This window comes from Armigeres subalbatus, chromosome 2, assembly GCF_024139115.2.
Source record: "Armigeres subalbatus isolate Guangzhou_Male chromosome 2, GZ_Asu_2, whole genome shotgun sequence".
NCBI lineage: Eukaryota > Metazoa > Arthropoda > Insecta > Diptera > Culicidae > Armigeres > Armigeres subalbatus.
The window spans coordinates 306135394-306160570 of record NC_085140.1 but is presented as its reverse complement, the minus strand read 5'-3'; the positions used below and the strand labels follow the sequence as shown (position 1 = coordinate 306160570).

The window sequence follows — 25177 nt, the reverse complement described above, 5'->3', positions numbered from 1 at the left end:
ATTTTATAAAGCATTTTATTACACTGTTGACCACTATTACTGGGATGCGTAAATAATAATTAATAATTTTAAATAATGATGATTGCGTTTTTCATATCTGTTGGGTGCCATGTAACACATAACGTTAAAAAACATCATAAAGTTTCATAGGGTAACGGGATGAAATATGAGGCCTGGATGGAAATATAAGGCCAACGTTGGCTCATCACGCAAGTTAATCAATAATTCAGCAATAATACATCGTTTTGTAGAGACATATTTACCAATGCTTCTTTGAAAAAGTGTATCAAGCCGACTTTATTTATTTTACGCAAGATTTATGCACTTCTCAACTAATAAACGCAATAAACCTGCGTGAAAAATTGCTTTGACTATGTTTGTTTGCAACCACTTAATGAAGTAGTTTTTGGAATGGACTCACCTATTTTTGCACATTAGATGAACGGATAACAATCACACTGTTTTAGCATTCATATTAAATTCACTATTTTCATTAGTATAGTGACACAAATAACTAAAACTTTTTTGAACCACATTAGAACACTCGTTGCCAAAATACCGGTGACGATTTTCCCTCGAAGCAGCACATTATAATTGCCTACCTTACGGCTTATACAAACGATTACTGTGAATAATGCACCAACATTTCATGGGCTGCAAAAGCATCCAACATCAGAGCCGAGATTAGGAAAATTGGCTGAACATAAAGTCCATTTCGCACGAAACTTTTGATGAATTAAATGATAGATTGTGAACAATTATTGTTGTTTTTGACTACTTAGCATAATAACCAAAAGTAAGAAAGCCGTTTGATGGCATAATATCGGTTAGATCTCTGATATATGAATATTTAAATCGATAAATGTGTTCAATCACAGCATAATAGGCTAAGGTTTGAGCCATAATCCCCTAAATGCTTGCTATCTTCTTTTTACTTCTTCTGTAAAATAGTTTTTCATTCAATCATAGTTAATTGCCTATATTCCGGGGATTAAACCACCCGACTTGGACATTAATTTACATTGTGTGGATATGTGCATTATATGGAAGATAATGATTTGAAAAATGTATTGGAGGTAACCACTTTCCCTTCGAACCCACGACCCTACTGTATGCTAGACTGGTGCTTTAACTAACTAAGCTACGAAGGACCTCCGTCGGCCTTCGCAACCTAGCGGCTGCTGTATGAGCTCGAGATTCCCAAATTGGACGCATAGTCATCATGTGCGAAAAAATGTGTCCTTCACTGTATACAATGGTGAATCCCACTGTGCAAGATAACATCTGGCCTGGAATACCTCGGCAGTCGATAGCTTTGCAATGTTTCGTCAACACACTCAGTCCATGCCGCTTGGGTTCAGCTTCTCAATTCACCTGGATGTGCTTAATCCTGTGCGCCGGTCATATCATCTGCGGCGGCAACGTGGCGGTCAATTTTGCTCCGGCGGCGCGTCGTTTGCTTTTATCAGCGGTGGCGTAGATCGGCGTGGAGAAAAATCACAGTCAATGTAATCGTTACTGTACAGTCCTGTCGCTTATCACGTGAGTATATTTTTACGCAAAGTTTTTGCTCAGATTTTGGGACTTCTGCTGTTTTATATGTTGATTTTGGGATTCATTCGATTGTAGATTACGCAGATTTTGCCCTGTGGCTCACCACACATTTTTTCTCTTAAGCACGGGAATACGTGAAAACCGTTTTGAAACGATTTTTACGCGAATTTTGAGATTTTCGTCGTTTTCTGGATCAGGTCCGTTGTTAAGCGAATTCATTCACTATTGGTGACAGACGTCGGAAGATGATCTGGGATATCACTTTGTAGGCGGTATTTAGGATGGTGATCGCTCAAAAGCTAATACACTTCAGCTTGTCGCCTTTCTTGTAGATGGGTCATATGATCCCTTCCTTTCACTTCCCCGGTAGCTGTTTGGATTCCCAGATTCTGACTACCATTTGTGCAGGCAAGTGGCCAGCTTATCCGGGCTGATTTTGATGAGCTCAGCTCCGATACCATCCTTACCAACTGCTTTATTGGTCTTTAGCTATTGGATGACTTCTTTAACTTCCTTCAAGGCGGGAGCTGGTTGGCTTCCATCGTCCGCTGAACTGACGTACTCATCTCTGCTGTTTTGACACTCACTGTCTGTACTCTCAGCACCATTGAAACGTTCCTTATAGTGCTGTTTCCTCCTTTCGATCATTACACGTTCGTCCATCAAGATGCTCCCATCCTTATTTCTGTACATCACAGCTCGCGACACAAAGCCTTTGCGTTAAGCTTCTGATAGAACTTGCGTGTTTCTTGAAAAAGGCATAGCTGTTCCACGCACTCCGTTTCTTCCAGGCGTTTTCTCGTGGGAAAGGCAGGTCTGCTGTATCCGTTCCCGTCTACAGCGTGCCACGTTCTGTCGGGTCCTTTGCTGCAGCGCGACCACCCGCACTGCGTCATTCTCCTTCAGAATGTGTCTGCATGTCAGCTGGCGAATTAATGGCCTACGTGGAAAAACATGAAGGCCCCCAAGATTCGACAGCATTTTGAATCTTGAGCTCAAATACATGAGTGCTCCGTTTTTCGAGAACATTTCGCTTATCTTCAATCGGTGTCTCTATCTCAGTTACTTCCCATCATCCTAGAAGTCAGCGATGACGATGGTCATCCGGAAACCTGGGAAGGATCCTTCTTCTCCCAGAAGTTATCATCCCATTCGCCTTCTCTCAGGGTTATATAAGCTTCTTGAAAATACGATTAAACGGTTTCCTGAGTCTGACGAACACCACAACATCACGGCTTTACCGCCGGTTGTTTTATCACTAGCTATTTGCTATACCTTACTTCGTACATTACTTCAATGACGTCCATCTAGTCATCGAAAACTCTCGACTGTCGTACGCTGACGATTTGAAAATGTTTATCCAAATTGATCCAACTACTGACTGTTTCATTATTAAACGACAGCTTACTAATTTTGCCAGCTGGTGTTCTATAAACCACATGGTCGTAAACCCAGCCAAGTGCTCCGTCATAACGTTCACTCGAAAGAAACAACCGATCTACAACCTACTTGACACGACACTCGAATGCACGAATCACATCAAGGACCTTGATGTAGTCCTGTACTCAGAGCTAACATTCAAGCAGCACATCTTGTACGCTGTCGATAAAGCTTCTAGGACATAAGGACTAATTTTGAGGATTGCCAAGAATTTTTCCGACATTTATTGCTTGAAAGCCATCTAATGTTCTCTTGTGCGCTCTACTCTGGAGTACTGCTCTGCAGTTTGAAGCCCAGCGTACAACAATGGCGTCGAACAAATCGAATCGGTCCAACGTCGGTTCCTGCGATTTGCACTTCGGAAGTTGCCATGGAGGAATCCATTATGCCTATCGAGCTATGAGATCCGATGCCAGTTGATCGATCTGGAACTTCGTCGTGCTAGGAGAGATACCACCCGGACGATGGCGATCGCTGATATACTACAGGAACGAATCGACTGCGAAGGTAAATTTGAATGTTCGACCAAGGACACTCCGCAATAGCCGAATGCTTAGACCACCACGGCAAAGGACGAATTACGGACTACATGGACTGCATCGGTGGCTTGCAACGCATATAAAGTTTGCATACGAGTTCTGATTTATTTGATTTAGTGATTGGGTTTGCAATTTTGACAATAATCCGAAATGTGTATAAAACCAAAGTTTGCAGCGCAATCTTTAGCCCTTTCTCTGTCTAACCAAGGTAGAAATGGATTTCCGTTTCTCCCTTCAATAACAGACATTTTGAAAGCTTTTCCCAGCCAAATCAAAGGGGATCTGTTGTGCACGCAAAGTGACCAGCAAGCGCCCTATAATGCTAGGAACTTTTTTCAGATGGGCGTGATTGATTCTGACCTTTTGGGACGTTGATTTTCCTTTTCTTCTCTAAAATGGTTTCATCAGCAAAGTGCCTCAAAATTTGAAAAGGAGCATCTTTCTGCAGGGTGTTTGCTAATTATCCGAACAGATTTTAACAGTTCCCCTCTACTTAGTAGCTCTGTTATCATCGCCGAGTAGACGAAAATAGCTCAATAATATCAAATGTTGATTTGATAGCAAAATGAGAAATGGACATGATTGATATAAGAGATAAAAGATCAGACGACAGTATGCAATATGCATCAATATTATTCTGCACTAAAATATCATGAAGAGATCAAGTTATGCTATTTGTAATAAGTGTTAAATATCATGTGCCATTAGTTTGTTCTTATCCATAACATATCTTGATATTTAAATGATATTTCGGTGCAAATTTTTGATATTGTTACCTGTTCTTTTATATTTTATATCAATCAAGTCCATGTAATGTTTTATTATTCTGTTCATTGCTTCTATCCGGGTCATAACTCAGCAGGATATAACCAATGTACATTCTGGCAATACCGGACGTTTTCTGTTTTTTTTAAGAAAAGGAATCACCGAATTTGGATCAAATTTATCGTTCAGTTTAATTCATTCTAAAAATAAGAGCCTTCAGAACACCGAATGTATAACTGACACAATTGAAATTATGTCACAATCATCTGATATAGAAGATATATTTTTTACCTTTCTCGTATTTTATTCATATAGGGTAACGGTACCAATTGTGAAGGTATTAGTAGATCAACAAAGAAAATATTTTTTTTAATTGATAATTATGGGAAATTTAAAGTTTTAATACCTTAGCCCATGGTTTCCCAAACTGTGGGTCGCGACCCCCAGGGGGGTCGTGGGCTGACGCCAGGTGGGTCGCGAAAGACCTTGATTCATACTTTTGTCTATATTTTGTCACACAAATTTTTACCAGCTAATCTAAGTAAGAGAACAACAAATTTAAAGAAGCTGTTATTCGAAATTCTTGCGATTTAAATTCACTCCAAATCCAATCCAAATCCAAATCTAATTTAAATCCAATCCAAATCCAATCCAAATCCAATCCAAATCCAATCCAAATCCAATCCAAATCCAATCCAAATCCAATCCAAATCCAATCCAAATCCAATCCAAATCCAATCCAAATCCAATCCAAATCCAAATCTAATCCAAATCCAAATCTAATCCAAATCCAATCCAAATCCAATCCAAATCCAATCCAAATCCAATCCAAATCCAATCCAAATCCAAATCCAATCCACCAATCCACCAATCCAAATCCAATCCAAATCCAATCCAAATCCAAATCCAATCCAAATCCAATACAAATCCAATCCAAATCCAATTCAAATCCAATCCAAAACCAATAAACATGAAAAAAAAATTGATTAGATTTTAGTAAATACAATGGTGAGGTATGGAGCATGATTTGTTTAATCAAACGCGAACTCACTTTTGTCCAGTTTCTTAAAATCAATGCATTTTGTACCTGGTGGGTCGCAAGCAACATGGGATGCTGCTAGGGGGGTCGCATATTCAAAAAGTTTGGGAACCTCTGTTAGCCAATAGATAAACTAATAAATTTGCTAACAAAATAGCTATCCATTGATTTCTTATGAGATTCGCCACTATTGGTACAGTTGCACCACTATAGGTACAAGGGAATCAATTTTATTAAGGAAAATCATTGTTTTCAATAGTTTTTCGGGCGAAATCTTAGAATAAGTTGTATTTGACAGGATATTTGAAGCACGACGCATCAACTGAAACCATCGTAAAGTGTATAATTATGAAGAATCTCATTAAAACCCCACTACCTCCACTATTGGTGCTACCTCCACTAAGGGTACGGTTACCCTATGTACTCTGAGCTCTTAACCGCTATTATGCTGTGATCTACTGTGGTATTCTGCTATAAAAAAATTATTTTTACTATTTTTATTAGACATCCATAATTCGTTATTGTTGCCTGTTCCTCTCATCAATTGTGTCCATTTGTCTATATGGTGAATCCAATTCATTTATTCTTGTATGGATTATTTGCAGACATCCTGTAGAACATCTTACAATGCTAAAATCAGAAACACAGAAGCTAAAAATTTATCGAAATGTAGTAGGACCACCCTATTGCAACAAATATCAAAATAAACCCTAGAATAAACCTTAGACAATAAGCTTTGACACACTTTCCCAAGTAGCACATGTAACAACACTTGAATGTGAAAAAAAATTAAAGGTTACATAATGGTTGGATTTAGGATGCTTGAAACATTTCAAGTTACGGTAGTTTGAATTTGTGTGATTTTTCAGTCATCCTGAAACTAAATTTGCTAAAAGTTTTCAAGCAGTTACAAAGTCATTTGGTTGTAACCATAACATTGAACTGTCATAAGTACTTAAGTCACAATAAAGTTCTCAATGAGTTACAGCAAGACACGCGGATTGGTAGTTGCCAAATAACAAAAGCACAACAACAATTTTATGATACCTATAGTAACCGAACCTCTATTCTGGTTTTCAAAACTATGTTTTCTAACGCCACTGATGGCTAGTGATGAATTCTAGTTTCGAGCCAGATATATTGTACATGCCAAATTTGTTGTACATTATTATTATTATTTATTCAGACTAAGGCCGAAGTGGCCTGTGCGGTATATAAGAGTCTTCTCCATTCGGCTCGGTCCATGGCTATACGTCGCCAACCACGCAGTCTACGGAGGGTCCGCAAGTCATCTTCCACCTGATCGATCCACCTTGCCCGCTGCGCTCCTCGCCTTCTTGTGCCCGTCGGATCGTTGTCGAGAACCATTTTCACCGGGTTACTGTCCGACATTCTGGCTACGTGCCCGGCCCACCGCAGTCTTCCGATTTTCGCGGTGTGAACGATGGATGGTTCTCCCAACAGCTGATGCAACTCGTGGTTCATTCGCCTCCTCCACGTACCGTCCGCCATCTGCACCCCACCATAGATGGTATGCAGCACTTTCCTTTCGAAAACTCCAAGTGCGCGTTGGTCCTCCACGAGCATCGTCCAGGTCTCGTGTCCGTAGAAAGCTACCGGTCTAATGCGCGTTTTGTAGATTGTCAGTTTGGTACGGCGGCGAACTCTATTCGATCGGAGCGTCTTGCGGAGTCCAAAGTACGTACGATTTCCAGCCACTATGCGTCTCAGAATTTCTCTGCTGGTGTCATTTTCGGCAGTCACCAGTGAGCCCAAGTACACGAATTCTTCTACCACCTCGATTTCGTCACCACCGATGCAAGCTCGCGGTGGGTGGCTAACATTGTCTTCTCTTGAACCTCTCCCTATCATGTACTTCGTCTTCGACGTGTTGATGACTAGTCCGATCCGCTTAGCTTCCCTTTTCAGTCTGATGTAGGCTTCCTCCATCTTCTCAAAGTTACGTGCCATAATATCTATGTCGTCGGCGAAGCCAAATAGCTGGACGGACTTATTGAAAATTGTACCACTCGTGTTAATCCCTGCTCTTCGTATTACCCCTTCCAAAGCGATGTTGAATAGCAGACACGAAAGACCATCACCTTGCCGTAACCCTCTGCGGGTTTCGAAGGGACTCGAGAATGCCCCTGAGACTCGAACTACGCACATCACCCGATCCATCGTCGCTTTGATCAACCGTGTCAGTTTATCCGGAAATCCGTGTTCGTGCATTAGCTGCCATAGCTGGTCCCGATCGATTGTATCATATGCGGCTTTGAAGTCGATGAATAGATGATGTGTGGGCACGTTGTATTCGCGGCATTTCTGCAGTACTTGGCGAATGGCGAACATCTGGTTCGTGGTGAAGCGTTCGCCCATAAAACCCGACTGGTACTGCCCCACGAACTCCCTTACAATTGGTGCTAGTCGACGGCATAAAATTTGGGAGAGTACCTTGTAGGCGTTCAGCAATGTGGTTGCGCGGTAGTTGCTACAATCGAGCTTATCGCCTTTTGTAGATGGGACACACCACACCATCCACTCCTGCGGCAAAACTTCCTCCTCCCAAATCTTGGTAATGGCCCAGTGCAGCGCTCTAGTCAGTGCCACACCACCGTGTTTTAATAGCTCTCCTGGTAGTTGGTCAACCCCAGCTTTGTTGTTCTTCAGCCGGCCAATCTCCGCCTGGATTTCCTGGAGATTCGGAGCCAGTAAGATTATGTCCTGCGCGCGTTCTCCCAGGTCCATCACCATACCGCCATCTTCGTCTGCCACATCGCCATTCAGGTGTTCTTCGTAGTGCTGCCGCCACCTTTGGATCACCTCACGCTCGTTCGTAAGAAGCTTCCCGTTTATGTCCTTACATATATCAGGCTGTGGCACGTGGCCCTTACGTGAACGGTTTAACTTCTCATAGAACTTTCGTGTGTTATTAGCGCGGTACAGTTGCTCCGTCTCTTCACGGTCTCGATATTCCTGCTGGCGCTTTTTCTTCCGGAAAATCGAGTTTTGTCTGTTCCGCGCCCGTTTATATCGTGCCTCGTTCGCCCTCGTGCGGTGTTGCAGCAATCTCGCCCATGCTGCATTCTTCTCTTCCACTAACTGCAAACATTCGCCGTCATACCAGTCGTTTCTCTGATCCGGTGCACCGTGTCAAGTGCAGCGGTTGCGGTGCTTCCAATGGCGGATCGAATATCTCTCCAGCCATCTTCAAGAGACGCTGCGCCTAGCTGCTCTTCCGTTGGGAGTGCCACTTCCAGCTGCTGCGCGTATTCTTGGGCTAGTCTACCGTCTTGTAGCCGCCCAATGTTGAGCCGCGGCGTCCGACTTCGACGCGTGTTGTACACCGTCGAGAGTTTTGAGCGCAGGCATACTGCAACGAGGTAGTGGTCGGATTCAATATTCGCACTGCGGTAAGTGCGGACGTTCGTGATGTCGGAGAAGAATTTACCGTCGATTAGAACGTGGTCCATTTGGTTTTCCGTTTCTTGGTTAGGTGATCTCCATGTGGCCTTGTGGAGATTTTTGCGGGGAAAGAAGGTGCTTCGGACTACCATTCCGCGGGAGGCTGCAAAGTTTATGCATCGTTGGCCGTTGTCATTCGATACGGTGTGCAGACTATCCGGTCCGATGACCGGTCTATACATTTCCTCCCTTCCTACCTGTGCGTTCATGTCACCGATGACGATTTTGACGTCCCGCAGTGGGCATCCATCGTATGTCTGCTCCAGCTGTGCGTAGAACGCTTCTTTCTCGTCGTCGGGTCTCCCTTCGTGTGGGCAGTGCACGTTGATGATGCTATAGTTGAAGAAACGACCGAAGAAACGATCGCATTATCTCTTATATTGTTCGTAATGATTGGTTTTCTAGGCGGCTTATTGGGCCTGCGCAAACCTCCTGTCTCGTCGGAGGGCCGTCGTGTCAGGGCTGTTTAGCGTCCCACCTAACACCAGGACTTGGGCTTGTGCGCTTTGAGCGGCACACGGTCGCTTTGGTGGGGCCTACTTGCGGATACATGCAGCTTTTTATAGAGGTTTAACAGGGCCCACTGTCAAACCCCACCACATCCTAGGCAAGCCCCACAACTCGCAGATGGCCTGGGGAGGGATCGTCAAGCCCTTGGACATAGTCCCTGCTTGTTGTACATATATTCACTAATTTGGAAAGGCATTCGATAATTGAAATAAAACGTGAATTAGTCAAAAACATTAACCTACTTAGCTACTCCAGCCATTCCCAGATACTGTCAAACGTCAAACGAAGTGAGTTACCCTGAAACATTACTAACTGTGGAAACAAATTACAGTGTAACTAAATTCACAGAGAGTAATATCCGTTTCAAATTTCAAGGTCAAAAAGTTCCTAGAATTAGTAATAGGAATCCCAAGGCATTTTTTTGACATTACCCATCACTGCTGCATAAGCATTTGGCAACCAAGGGGCAATAACAACCGAACTAGCAACGGTATACGGTATACCGTTATCTATAGCTTTGTTTGAGTAAAATCCAGGGAAAGAAGGCAGAGCAGTGAAACCCTACCCCGACATGTGCGACATCTGGATTTGGTTCTAAAATGTGAACAACAGTGTTAATTCTCTACCACCTCTTTGTTATAGAGAGGGATTTTTTTTGCACACTTTTGTTTTCAATATTTCATCAAAACCAAAAATTCGATCATGCAGAAATGTAGCGATGCGGTATGCTGGATTATAGCGACTCGAATAAGAATTTATTTACAGTAAATAACCGAATATAAATATATTCGCTTTAACGATTGCGCCCTACTACCGGTTCTAAGCTTCGATGCAGAGTACACGAACTTTGTTCGCCTATGACTGGCGTACGGGGCCCTTGGGAAAATCATAGATATTATAGGAATACCACGAAATACTATTGCGGGACAATGAGTAATATTATCGTGAAGTTTAGAGTTCGTTACCCCTTGGCATTTGGTACTACAACCGTTGGTATCACAGCAGTTGCGTCATGAGCAGGCTCGTACAAAATCCAAGATTTGTTCAAATCTCACTACAGCCTCGTTGATGATGAAACCTTGCCGGCTATGTCAAAAAAGAAGATTTTAAAGGCTTCCCAGCATCATGAAAAAAGGTCTCTGAGCCATTTGGAAGGCCTTAGCCGTTTGAAAGGAGGCTTTTCTGAGCCATATGACAGGAGGCTTCTGAGCCTCTTGAAACGAGGCTTCCGAGTCTCTTAAAATAGTCCCCCGAGGCTTTGATGAGGAGGCTTTCGAGCATCTTGAAAAGAGGTTTCTGAGCCTTTTGCAAGGAGAACCATTTTAAAGAAGGTTTTTTTTATTATCAGACTAAGGCCGGAGTGGCCTGTCAAATTAACTTGAAACACTCTTGAGCACCTTCATAGTATATTTCTGAATTCCTCATGAAATTCTTCTAAATTTCATCTGGAAGTTATTCTAAATCTCCGGGACGATTTTAACTGATTTTATGGACTTTGGACGTTTCACAGCAGTTCTTTCAAATTTCCACTTTAGAATCTCATGATTTTTTCGCGAAAAGAAGCAGCAGCGTGATAATTGTGTTTATTTCCTCAGACGAAAGTTTTTCATTTTTCAAGTAATGAATGTTCAACTCCTATATTAAATTTAAACAACTTTAATTTGTCTTAACTCATTTCCCGCATTCAGGTGGACATCCATTGTCGCAAATATCACACACGTCCAATTGCTTGCCATCGAAATGCTTGATGGCCACTCGGGCTAAAAACATAAAACAAAAGTCAATAGCTCACCTCGATTCGGTCTTTCAACAATACTCACAATTGTCGAAGAAGTCATAAACTCTCACGCTGCCTGGAATTTGTTGAAGAACCTCGCTTTCTCTGAAGCCGGTCACGGGTAAACATAGAAATTCTTCCGGAAGTGATTCGAAGTACAACCACAGGGATGCATCGTCGTACTTTGTGGTGACTTTCTGCAAAAATAAATTACAATATTTTGGTCAATGTTAACATAACTGTCATTTAAAAACATTTAAAAACATCACCTTAATTATTCTCATTTTTTCAAGATCCTCTACCGACTCATCAAGTGCGATGTATCCGCTAGGGAAAGTTATTTCCATGAGGGCTAGTTTTGATTTCTCATATGCTTCGCTGGGTTTGAATTTGGCGCAAATTTTCAGGTCCAGATAGTGACTCGTAGATGTGCTGAGTGTTTGAACCTCTACGTCAAAACGAGGTCTAAGATTTAAAATGTTCGTTTTATAATGATAATGAAAACTGAAGATGCCGATTCCAGTGCCTTCAACCATCACATCGACTTTTTTAACATCGGATGGGAGAGATATGTTTTGCACCGATAGAGATGATGCCGGATCTATTGTAAGTGTGGCTAACTTTTTCGACCCCATAAGTACTGAAACGTTGTAGTTATTCCGATTTGGAGACACTTTCTTGCTGTGTTCTGCAATGGCTTGAAGCTCAACGAACGTGGTTTCGATATTGTCGGGTCCAAACAAATGTCGTTTGCTGATAAGCCATTTCAAGATGGGTAAGGAGTCAACATAAATTCCACTTTTAATGTAGCACAATAATCCGTAAGCAGTAGCTTCGGTAGCAGCTGCATCATCATCCCACCAGCGAAATTCATTATTACTATTAGAAACTTCTATAAGTTTTGTAAATGCTCTTCCTTGCTCGTATTGGGCCAGTTGTAGTGCATACGTCGTTAATGACAGCGCGTGTTTAGAATTCATATCTTGTATTTTGGAAGCAAGATATTTCGTTCCTTTGTCAATAACGGATTTATATTTCTTGGCAATGTGATCATTCTCTAGAAACGCTATCAAGATATAAGCTGTTAAAATCACCTTCTCCTTGTACTTTCGTTGTAATCCAAATTCGGGTACTTCTCCACGCTCACTGAAACTTCCATCGAATGATTGCTGCTGTTGGAGCCAGTCGTACGCTTTTTCGATAACTCTCTTATCCACGGTAATAAATTGGGACGCTTGCTGGAAAGTTTTGGCTACTAATGCAGTGGAAAACACACTACCTATGTTGTCCTCCTTCCCAAATGTGCTGAATGATCCATCTTCATGTCTAAACTTAAGTTGGTTCTGATATCCCATGTTTAAAAATCTGGTTGCTTGATTTTTCAAAAACACATTTATTTTCCCCACACCAAACATGTAATCCAGTACCAAAACGTTTGGAACCATTTTAAGTATATTAAGCTCTCCACTGCCGGAAGGTAATCGTATCATCTCTTCTAATCCATCGGCAGCATCCCCCAGCAGATTACCTTGTATCGAGAAGTGGACTTCTACCGTATTTTCATCGAAATGTTTCGGAATGGCCAGGTCAATGTTGTACGTTTGTCTACGTTCGTCTAGTTGGATATAGCGGCTTTGCGTTTTAGTATATAGGAAGCTCTCTGGCGTTACCCGCAGCAACTGCTCTAAAGAATCGGATGCCTCTGTGGATTCTGCAATCACTTTGAGGACGATGTTTCCCATCTTCTTCGATTTGATTTTGAACAGTACGGTGGAAGCAGAATTTGGCGATAGGACAACGTTTTGGATCTGGTAGCTGACATCTTTACGTCCACGATTGTCCACAAACTCGAATTCCTGTCGGCTATTTTTGAGTGTAACTCCAACGTAGGAAGTTTCGTCCAGTTCGTTGAACACAGTCACTTTAACGATTGCCGTTTCACTCTTTTTGATCGAGTTCGGAACGTTGAGCATGATGAAGAACGGCTTGGAAACGGTAAGTGAAACCGGTTCGTCGAGAACGCCCAGTCCATGCTGCGGATTAAGGGAAAACGCTGTAATTTCCCAACTGGTGATGGAATCAGGTACTGTATCCGTGAGGTGGAGTTTTCCATTGGACCTGTTTGATTTAGAATGGGTTAACACGAGTTCGCTGCGAATAGTACATTTAAAGCTCTTACCCTACTTCCTGCTGATCCAACCATAGCCAAGATTCGGGGAATTCTTTACGAGGAGGAATATAGGCATCCTCCTCGTCTGGCATGTAATTACCGAAACGTGCACTAATAGCTGTGTTTTGAAAATCACCATGAAAAAAAAAGAAAAATTATTTTTAAGCATTGTTGTCCAACTATTGCGTTTATTGTTTTTTTTAGATACCTGTTGGATTTATTGCATTAGTAATCAACTCCATGTCCATAATCTACAATAGATAAAGAATATCGTTGCTATGAAGACAAACATAAATATTTTTTTGAAAATTTTGGCCCAGATTGCTAAATGGCGGTATGATGATGATTTTGGGAGAACGCGCAAAACGTCACAAAGTTTTTCAGCTACGGATTTTAAGGAAATTTAGGATAACTGAAAAACCATAAAGCCCCCAAGGTTGGCAACTACTACGGTGGTGGTGGACACTTATTAGGGTGCTGCACCGGGTAATAATCAAGATTTTGGATAAGAAGGTTCGGCCGCAGAAGTGGAAGCTGTAGTATGTCCCATATAGACCTGTGCGCCGGTCTTATAATCGGCGGCGGCGGCGTAGTGGTCACTTTCGCCCCGGCGGCGGCGGCGTCACGGCGGCGCGCCGTTGGCTTTTATCGGCGGCGGCGGCGGCGGCGTGAACCGGCGTGGATGAAGAAATCAATGGCAAACAATCAATTTTAACGCGGATTTTTTAATTCACGTGGTTTTGATTCACACCGTACGAATCGCCCGTATAAAAATCGACTTCAGTGGATTAAAATTGAAATATTCTATGTTTGTCGATCATCAAACAGTACATTCTATAGTAAAATACCAGCGACACTAATAAGTACCTGATCTCAAAATGTTATTTAAATTAAAACTATTTCATTATTCTCTGATTTGGATGAATCAAAATTTAACAACGAATCCTGCTTCACTTTTCGTAACCCTTGAGCAGTATTGAGAATTAAACTTCGTTGTCATAGGACTAATTTGTTAATATTTTTCCAAAACTTTTCCCAATTCAGGATTTTGATAAATTCCAGTCGATTTACTTCTCAATATATCTAAATTTCAGAAAAATTCTAACTACTATTCTTTGAGTTACATATACAATTGGGCAATGTTTGAGCGGCTGCATATCTAGTATATTTAGAGAATTTGCAGTGCTACTTCGTTCACCTGCTGTGACCCTTAGATCCTGGAAAGGCATTCACGATGGAGTCCACTAATGACAACCACAATGGACAGTTTACTCCCCACCTCGGGTTCTTGTATGCACAAATCTCAAAAGATGATCAACATAACTAAAATGAGCTATGACAGAATAAGACTTGGGCACGATGACCAACCAAATCGAATATTTTCCTCAAAAGTTGGTAAAATAAGCCAAAAAAGTTCTTGGTGGAGTTCCTGAAGGGATTTCCGGAGGAAACTACGATTTTTTTTTCTAAGTTTCATTAGAAATTCCTCTGTAAAACCCTATAAAAAATTCTGGGGAACCTCCATGTAGGCATTTTTTCAAAAACCATTAAGGTTCTCGTTGGGAAATTCCTTTAATAAAACCACAGGAAAAACCGTAGAATTTTCTTTCAGGATTTCATTCGGAAATTTATTAAGGAATGAAATAGTTTTCGAAAGAATTCCTAAAACAATTTCCTAAGAAATTGCTGGAAACAATCTTTGAAGGGGTTCAGACAGAGATGCATCCTGAACAGAACATGAGCCAAGAGCGCGCCTTGGTGTTCTAAGTTTTGAACACTGAACACAGTTCAGTGTGCACTGGGTTGGTACGCAAGCAACACGATCATGGTAACTAAGATTCCTTAGATTTGGAACTATGCAAAAACATACGATTCCTATCCGTTAGATGCCCACGTGTTCCATTACTAGCCGAAAAATGAGTAGCATGCCGTCGCTTGAGTTTGTTTTCCTAGGATACAAGTTGCTAAGTTAGGTCAGTGCTCTTGAACAGTGTGCAGTGTTCAGAACTTTTTGAACACGAACACGCGTTCTCGTGTTCAGATGCATCTCTGGGTTCAGAAAGGACTCTCCGAGAGAATAGCGAAAAAAATTTATAAAGACAATTTTTGAAGGAATTTTCGAAAGAACTTAGTGTAAGATCCACTATTGATCCCACGACCACGACTCACTTCCCACAAATCACACCAAGGAAATACAAAACCTTGCTTAATGTAGACTCGTTTATTCATCATAAGGAACAAAGGTTTGGGCACGCAGGCCTTGCTTATTATATATATAGGTATTTTATAATTTTATCGAAATTAATTTATTGGCTTTTTTCGGTGATAATTATACTACTCAAAGCGAAAGGGAGTAGATGAATGTAATGAAGATACAGATTCGATTGACACCACAAGCGAGCGGCAAGTGTGAAATGAATAGAAACTGAAGATTAGCAGAGGGCCATATGAGAAAACAAACATTGTTGAAATCGCTGTTATTCTGCCTAACGTCCACCCAGGAAGCCGTTCCTATACCCAGGATACTATACCCAGGATAGTGACGTGGTGATCACTGTACCAAGACAGGCTAAGCCAAGCCAATAAATTAATTTCGATAAAGTCACGCGGTGATCAAAGCTTTCCTAATTAATTTATAATTTTGTCCGTAAGCATCGACTTCAAAAATAGTTTACATTAGGGATCCGAAGGAATTCCCGCAGAAAAATCAAAAAGAATCTTTTCAGTAAATTCCGAAAAAATGTTCTAGGGAATTTTCAGAAGAATTTCCGAATGGTTCCCAAAAGGAATTTCCGAAGAAATTTCTTTGAATTAATTTCTGAAGTGATTCCCGAAAAAAATCAAAAGAAATGGAGAATGTTGTTACGGAATTATTGAGGGAAATGCCCAAGAACTTCTTCCTAAAGTTACCAAAGAATTTTCAAAGGATTATCCGTAAAAATTCCCAAGGAATTGTTTAATTTCTATAAAATTCCCAACGTTTTTGGAGGACTGGAGGAATTCCTAAAATAATCCTCCTGTGAATGAATCTCTGAAGGAATTTTAGAAGGAATTCTAGAATATTTTCCGTCAATACTTCAAAAGGAATTTGCGAATGATTTTCGGAAGGTATATCCGAAAGAATGTCTAAGGGAATTACGAAAGAATTCCTAAAGCAATTTCCTAAGAAATTTTCAAAGGAATTTCCAAAAGAACGAACCTTAACGAATTTCCTAAAGTTTTCTTAAACAAAGGAATACGTGGAGGAAATTCTGACGTAATCCCGAAGTAAATTTTAAAAAATATCCGGAAGAATTTCCGAAGAACTTTCTGGAATTCGTTTACGGAGGAGTTTTGTAGAACTTTTTGAGGCAATTTCCCAAGGAATTCCTGGACGAATCTTCAAAGGAATCTCTGGAGGAAATTGCGAATAAATTACTGAGAAAAATTCCAACGGAATTCTTGAAGAAACCTAGGAATTACATCAGAAAATACAGTAGGCATTTTCTGTGTTCTCTATTAGGATTTTCTCTGTAATTTCCTTTGAGAATTCCTTCGGAAATTCCATCAAATTTTTTTTCAAAAATACCTTTATCGATTCCTCTGGAAATTCCTTTAGGAATTCTTTAGGGTAAAATACTTACCTTCAAAAAATCTTTTAGAAGTTCCTTTAGGAATTATTTTCGAAAATCCATTCAGGTTCTCTTTTGGGAATCCCTTCAAAAGTTTATTTGGAAATTCCTGCACTAAACCCAACACAAATTTCTTTAAAAACGCCTCCAAAAATTTATTTGTGAATTCCTCCAGAATTTTATTTCTTAAAAAGGCCGTTACAAATATTTAATTAACATTTTGTCCTACTGGTCTCCGAAAGGTCAAGGGGGGGAATAATAAAAAATAATTATTAAAATGAAAAAAATGAAAAAACTCCTCGGATTTCTTAAAGAATATTTTGAAAATCCTCAAAATTATCCGAATTTCATTTTGTTGCCCCTTCAAAATATTATTTTTTGGCAAAAAAATTCCCCGGGGGGGGGGGGGGGTGGGTTGACAAAATAGTTTTTAAATATTTGTATCGGTCTAACAAAAAAAAATACCGCCCGGAATTCATTCGGATATTCCTCCAGGGACTTCTTTAAAAGATTATTCGTAAAACCTTCAAGATTTCCTTCGGAGATTTCTCCAGATTTTTTTTCGGAAGATCTTCCAGGAAATCCTTTGAAATTTATTGAAAATGAAGTTGTTTGCGACGTAGTTACTTATTGAATTTTCGAAAAATCCAAATCCAAAAATAAACAACAAACAAACGAGAACTTTAGGAAAGATGAAGGCATTTTTGGAGAAATTCCTGCAGGAAGTTCCGGAAGAATTCCCGAAGAATGTTTTAAAGGAGTTGCTGGAAGAAGTTCTGAAGAAATTCCTTAGGCAAAAATTGAATGAATTCCTTATGGATATCTAGTAGAACTTTTTCCAGCGATTCATGAAATAAATGCCGAAACAATTTCAAAAGGAAAAATTTTCGAAGAAATTCTCAACAAAGTTCCAAAGAAATTCTCAAAAGAACGTATGGATTTTTTAAGGAATATTGCTGTTCCAGAGAAAACTTTCCTCTTCCCGGAACAATTTTCAAACTACCGCAGCTGTCACTTCATACTTTTTCTCTACTGTTTGGCATGGCATTCTATGATGACAACGCCAAATATCAGGTTTTTGTTTCAGTGTATTGAAAATTTCCAGGCCTGCGGTAGAACTTTGACAGCTGCGGAAGAACTTTGCGGGATCCGCAAAATGGAAAATTTTGAAAAGATCCGCAATATTTTAAGGAATTTTCACAGGAATTGCTAAAGAAACATCCAAAGGAATTCCTCAAGTAGTCTCCGAAGGAGATTGTAGGAATTTGTGGAACAAAATCCGAAAGCATTCCTTAAGCAATTTCCGAAAGAAATTCGTCTGAAGAAATGCGTAATGAAAATTCTTAAGGAATTTTCGGAGAAATTTTGTAAGGAATCTCCGAAGGAATACCCGAAAAAAATTTAGGAAGAATTAATAAAATAATCTTCTAAGGCTTTTTAAAAGGAACTTTTCGGAGGAATATCTGGAGGAATTATCAAATATATTTCTTGATTTATGTCCGAACTAATTTCTGGAGTATTTTTCGAAGGAATTCATAAATGAATGTTTGAACGACACTTCTTCGATTATTCTTAATAATAAGGCTAAATACTATTCAGCGAAGCGACAACACCCCAGTTCTGGGTTACAATAGCTGTGAATAAGAAAATAAGAAGCGTATTTAACTGATGCTCGTAATATTTACTCAGCAATATTTGCTTTGCTGATGCTCAGCAAGTGGTTATGTCAATTATATTCAGAAATTGATTTCAAAATATGAATTACTTACTCGGGAGTCGGAACAAAAAAAAAATCGGTAAAGCATTCACAGTTGGGATTTAATTATTTTGCTAAATCAGTTTGCCTTATAAGCCAGTTATCTTAATAGCACAAATCTAAAAACAAAGAAAACTGATCAAAAAAGTTGATTTAAATAAATAGAAAAAAAATGTCAAAATAACTAATGTGCAACTTGACTTGAAATTTCTTAACTGCAATAATTTTCCGGCACCAATGCCAGATCCTTTAAGAATTGGGAACGCTTTGGGCATGTATCCAAGCCCCACAACAGACCCAATTTGCGAGTCACCTACAAGTTTAGGTGCCCGGCTAAATTAGGCTTTGGCTTAACGCATTCCAAAGATCAGTTTAACAATTTATGTATTATTATACTAGATAAATCCGCATTCAAACTTTCAAACTAATCAACCAACCTATTAAATAACCAAGACAAGGTATGTCACTACACCGACTTAGGGACACCATCGCTTGAGATAGATTTGAAATTGAATTTTGACGAGATCCACCTTAACAACATTTATGAACTTCCGTAAGACTAGTTTAGTACTATTCCAATTAACTCTACCAAGCTGTATTTCTTCAGAGATACGTATTTCGACCTCAATTATTAGACCGAGGCACTGAATTTCGTGCTTGGCTCGACTCGACTTAAGTTAATTGATCATTTTTATTACGGTTAGTCACTGGCGTGGCCAAATTATGATCGGCGGCGCGCCGACCCAAAATCGTCGGCGGCGGCGGCGTGGCGCGGCGGCGCACAGGTCTAGTCCCATATGCAAAAATGGCAATATATAGGTTGGATTTTAGCAACTACCGCGCAATCATAGGCGTAGCTGAAGATGACTTGAAAGATCTACGATCCGCCATTGAAAACACCGCAAACACTCCACTAAACTCGATGTTCCTGGATCAAATAAACGAATTTAAGTGTACTGAACTCGAGTAGCGATCTCTTTCCTCGCTTATTTGGAAATTGTAAATTTACCCACCAATACATTCTTCGAACTAAATCTTTCACATGTTGTGCAATTGTACAAATCGAGTTTCATTCTAAATGCTCACGCTCCTCTAATGTGGACGTGTACTATACACATGTGGAAGTGTTGGCTTGAGAAATGGATTGCGAGTGATTTGACTATGCGTCCAATTTTGGAATCTCGAGCTCGTTCAGTAGCCGCTAGGTTGCGAAGGCCGACGGAGGTCCTTCGTAGCTTAGTTGGTTAAAGCACCAGTCTAGCGTACTGTAGGGTCCTGGGTTCGAGTCCCATCGAAGGGAAAGTGGTTACCTCCAATTAGAGATGGGCAAAACAGCTCATTGCAGTGAGCGGATCTGATCCGATCAGCTCATTGAAAAGAGTCAGCTCCTTAGATCAGTTCTTTAGTTCTTTATTGCTACATATATTAAAAAATAATTGGTAATACTATTATTTCGATTTTAATTATTGTTCTAAAATTTGAAAAATTTATGTCATTCATTTATTCACTCACTGATTTATCATTCATTTATTCACGGTGTGTCTGTGACCATTATTAACGAAAAAAAATGTCCATCCATTCTGAACTCGCCTTTCGAAAGATATAATATCCAGGCGTCTGCTATGAAAATTTCAAAATCTTTCATCTAGGGAATCGAAAGTTATAGCAGTTACAAATTTAATGATTTTTGCGTTCGATATCTCACTAATATGCAACCATATATACCGTGAATTTCCTCCTGATTACATCCAAATAAATTATCATCAAATATGCAATTTGCAACCTCAATCAACTATAACCTAAAACCTATTCTTTGAATAATAGAAAATAATAGCAAAGGATGTTAGAGATAACATTGTACAAATATCGATGGCAAAATAGACAATACAACCAAAATACAGTATTCAAATTACAGAATTATTGCACTTCAATCTCCTAATCATACCAAAGTGTGAATATTGTCTATGACAGACAAGTAACTACACTCTGTATGATGATTCTGCTTTAATAAAAATGATAATAGTTGGTAACATAGAATACCGTGCTGAAACAATGTTGTCTTTCATGGGTACTGGGTAGTTAGTAAGACTAGTAACCAACATTTAAACAACAACGTGCATCATTTGTTATCAGTTATACAACCATCATCCAGTTCGATTCAAGCAGTGGTACGAAAACGAGTTCCATTTGGAAAAAAAATGGGAAAGGCTAGATCACCCGAGGAAAACTGCCTTTTCCGAGAACGGTAGACGGAAAAAGCATATATGCAACACTTCGGAACGTCTCAACAATTTAACTGACTTGCTGAACTACGATACATTTACTTCATAAATTAACTGACACAGGGAATACTAGTATCCGACTAGAAGATAGAAACCATCGCATTTCCATGAATTCAGGTAAGAAAATGAGAGATTTCAAAAGACTGAAACTTTTTAAGAAATATTTCACTGTCATGAGACGATTTTAGTACAATTCCATTTAATTCCACCAAATCATATTAAATATCGTATTTCGACCTCAACTGTATGGTCGTCTTCAGTGTCTCGTACTTGACTCGACTCAAGTCGAGACACTGAAGACGACCTTACAAGTCAACAGACTAAATACTCACGCTCCTCTAATGTGGACGTGTACTATACACATATGGAAGTGTTGGCTTGACAAATGGATTGCGAGTGATTTGACTATGCGTCCAATTTAGGAATCTCGAGCTCATTCAGTAGCCTCTAGGTTGCGAAGGCCGATGGAGGTCCTTCGTAGCTTAGTTGGTTAAAGCACTAGTCTAGCGTTCTGTAGGGTCGTGGGGTCGAGTCCTACCGAAGGGAAAGTGGTTACCTCCAATACATTTTCAAATCATTATCTTCCACAAAATGTACATATTCACATACAAGTTTTCATAACATTTTAAATTAATTTATGTAGTAAATGCATTATTTTATGAAGTAAATGCATCGTTTTTCAGCAAATCAGTTAAATTGTTGAGACGTTCCGAAGTGTTGCATATATGCTTTTTCCGTCTACCATTCTCGCAAAAGGCGGTTTTCCTCGGGTGATCTAGCCTTTCCCATTTTTTTCCAAATGAAACTCGTTTTCGTACCACTGCTTGAATCGAACTAGATGATGGTTGTATAACTGACAACAAATGATGCACATTGTTGTTTAAATGTTGGTTACTAGTCTTACTAACTACCCAGTACCCATGAAAGACAACATTGTTTCAGCACGGTATTCTATGTTACCAACTATTATCATATTTAATAAAAGCAGAATCATCATACAGAGTGTAGTTACTTGTCTGTCATAGACAATATTCACACTTTGGTATGATTAGGAGATTGAAGTGCAATAATTCTGTAATTTGAATATTGTATTTTGGTTGTATTGTCTATTTTGCCATCGATATTTGTACAATGTCATCCCTAACATCCTTTGCTATTATTTTCTATTATTCAGAATAGGTTTTAGGTTGCATATTTGATGATAATTTATTTGGATGTAATCAGGAGGAAATTCACGGTATATATGGTTGCATATTAGTGAGATATCTAACGCAAAAATCATTAAATTTGTAACTGCTATAACTTTCGATTCCCTAGATGAAAGATTTTGAAATTTTCATAGCAGACGCCTGGATATTATATCTTTCGAAAGGCGAGTTCAGAATGGATGGACATTTTATTTCGTTAATAATGGTCACAGACACACCGTGTTATTAACCTCACTTTCAAATTTTTAAAATATTAAGCTATAGTGAACCATATCACGTGTCATAAGTTTTCTCTTCATTGGTGCAGTAAATCAATGCCTTGTTTGCGCGCGCTTCTAACCATGCGTAGTTGACATTTTCATACAAGCGAGCCCATTCATCTACATTGGTTCCCGAAGTGCGAGAGAACTAAAAACAAGAGAGCAAAAATACAGAGCACGGTGCTACAAACAAACAGAGTGCACATGTAGCAGTATGCTAGCGGGAAAACCCGTCGCAAGCATAAGATCCGCTCCGTGCAAGACACAGCTCCCAGTTCGGTTCGTTTGAATTACACGGTTCGCTAGAATCGGTCGCGACTGATCCGAATCGAGATCCGTGTCGCACGGATCTGAGCTGGTAGCCCAGCTATCGCTTCCATATCATGATATAGCAATTTCGAGCTGGACGACGACATGAGCGGAACTGAGAGTTGTTCGGATCTTCGGATCTTTTGCTTGGAACGGTTCGTTCGCTACCGCACTACTAGGTATCTTTTGTGTGTCCGTTCGCTGCGCCAAGTATGTGGGTATGGGTTTAGAAATAGACGGCAAGTTAGATTATTTTTGCTTGTGTGTTTCTGATTCCTTTCTGCAGCAGAAATGATTTCTGTTGCTTGGCTAGATAGTGCTGTCGCTTGGCTTGATGGTGCTTGAGGTGCAAATAATAAACGATCATACAAGCTCGCTTGTGTTGTGTACCGCGAGCGTGGTATTTTCGTTTGTGTTGTACAAAATACAACAGCGCGCGTACTCAAGTGCGTACGCTCGAGGGAGTTTCTCTAGGCGCGTGTTTGACAATGATTTCATCAATTTAAAGTGTGCTGCTGAGCTGGGGTTCTTTAAAAAAGATCCATGGTTCATCAGCTCAATGTAAGGAAGCGATTCTTCTGAACAGCTCCTGAGCGGAGCGCCCCTCTCTATCTCCAATACATTTTCCAAATCAATCTCTTCCACATAACGTACATATTCACATATGAGTTTTCATAACATCATTTGTTGTTAGTTTGAAATAGATGCTTCTAACGATCCGTTACTTTTCATAAGTCTTTTTTGTATGGTAATCATAATTTTGATAACTATTCTTTTTCAATTTAAAATGAAGATAGGATAGTTTCGTCCTATCGATGTGGTCTTGAGGTATTTCAAGATCATAGGACGAATGCTTATATTTTTTTCTTCTTGTATTCTCGTTTATATCATCCGCAATTTTCGCGCATCTATCAGTCGTATACGCAGATAAGGAATTAATATGTGCATGCATTTGGCCACTCTGCAGTGCCAAGAATCCTCTGCAGCTCTCAAAAAATGCCCAAATATATCTGTTTCAGTTATATTTTTCAGAATCATAAAAGGAGTAGGCCTATTATCAAGAGTTGAGAACAGACAAACAGATGTATCTCACGACAAATTTCCATCGTTCACTGATTTACTGGTCAATTCAAATAATCATTAGTTGGCCAGTCGATAACTTGTGGCACGCTTATTGGATTTGGTCGAGATTGAAGTTTGTTCACTACCGCCATCTGGTTCGTGATTTGCCCAACTTTGAAATTAACAGATGTCGTTAGTGTTCGAATGACGATGTATTTGGTGAGTGAATTTGCAATGCGTTATGTCTGTTTGACTGTGAAATGAGCATAATATCAGTGTTAAGCGGGCTTGGTAGTCATATGGCTACTGCTTCTGCCTCATACGCAGGAGGTCGTGGGTTCAATCCCAGGTCCGTTCCATTCTCCTACTTTGTATCTATCTCTATATTTCTCATGTTCTAGTAATCGCTATAACTGGAAATGGACTTCCATACCGTTTCTATTACTATTCCTATACCTTCAACTTGAGTATTCTAAGGGGCTGTCCACAAACCACGTAGACCGAAATTTCACATTTTCAAACCCCCCTCCCCCCTTAGTAGACTTTCGTAGACTTTTCCGAAACCCCTCCCCCCACCCTTTGAAGTCTACGTAGACTTTTCTAAATTTTACAAAATATCATATGCGATTTTAAAAATATGAAGTTAAACCACGTTTTAAGCAATTCAGCTATTCAAATTAATTTCAATATGTAAATAGGGGGAAAGACGGCTTTGGCAGGTTTTGTTCTATTATTGGCAGGGGGGTTTTTGTCGACCAAATTTTTTGAAATTTGGCCACAATATTCTTTGATATACAAAGAATGTTTAGGCCAAATTTGAGCTTAGTCAGTCATAAAAAAACCCCTGCCAATAATAGAACAAAACCTGCCAAAGCCGTCATTCCCCCTATTACAATAAAATTCGAATTTCAAACATAACAAAATTAAACTGAACAAAACCCAACAAAACAAAAATCAATTTAAAACGTAATCAAATATAATATTTTGCCCATAGCTTCCGAAACCAAATCTCAAAGCCAATTTATTTTTCTGCTGAACTCGATTCCTCATAGAGATGTGCGCCACCGCCGCCGACACTTTTGCATAACCTTTAATAAAGACAATATAAAAAAACTTTAGCTTCATTGATAACCTTTAAATTTTCCCGATAATACTGCAAAGAACTTTCCGTGAAAATTACGTTGCTTTTCTTTTAAATTTCGTGCAATATCTTGTTGAATAATCATCCATTGAAATACCAAGAATTTCCTTCTAAAATCCAAAAGTTTTCCCCTTTATTAGTAAATTTCAGTGAAAATTTAAAATTTATTTCCCGAGTTAATTTTATGTTTAAACGAACGTTTCGAAATATTTCCCGTGGAATTTTAGAATGGTTTCCTACGACATTTTTGAATTTCTGATTCAAATTTGGAGAAGTTTCCACATTCTAA

The 25177-nt window shown here is 39.6% G+C and overlaps 1 protein-coding gene across 1 annotated transcript in view; it reads right to left on the bottom strand.

The window, feature by feature from the left end:
- Positions 1-10857: 10857 nt before the first annotated feature.
- The window catches only part of LOC134212538 (thioester-containing protein 1 allele R1-like), a 29055-nt gene continuing 14735 nt past the window's right edge, over positions 10858-25177 (bottom strand). Inside the window, exons 6-10 of the mRNA XM_062690500.1 lie at positions 13468-13510; positions 13269-13377; positions 11359-13207; positions 11133-11286; positions 10858-11072 (exon numbers count right to left, since the gene is read on the bottom strand). Of these exons, the coding sequence (XP_062546484.1) occupies positions 10984-11072; positions 11133-11286; positions 11359-13207; positions 13269-13377; positions 13468-13510 (2244 nt within the window). The 3' untranslated portion in view covers positions 10858-10983. The remainder of the gene's footprint in view (positions 11073-11132; positions 11287-11358; positions 13208-13268; positions 13378-13467; positions 13511-25177) is intronic.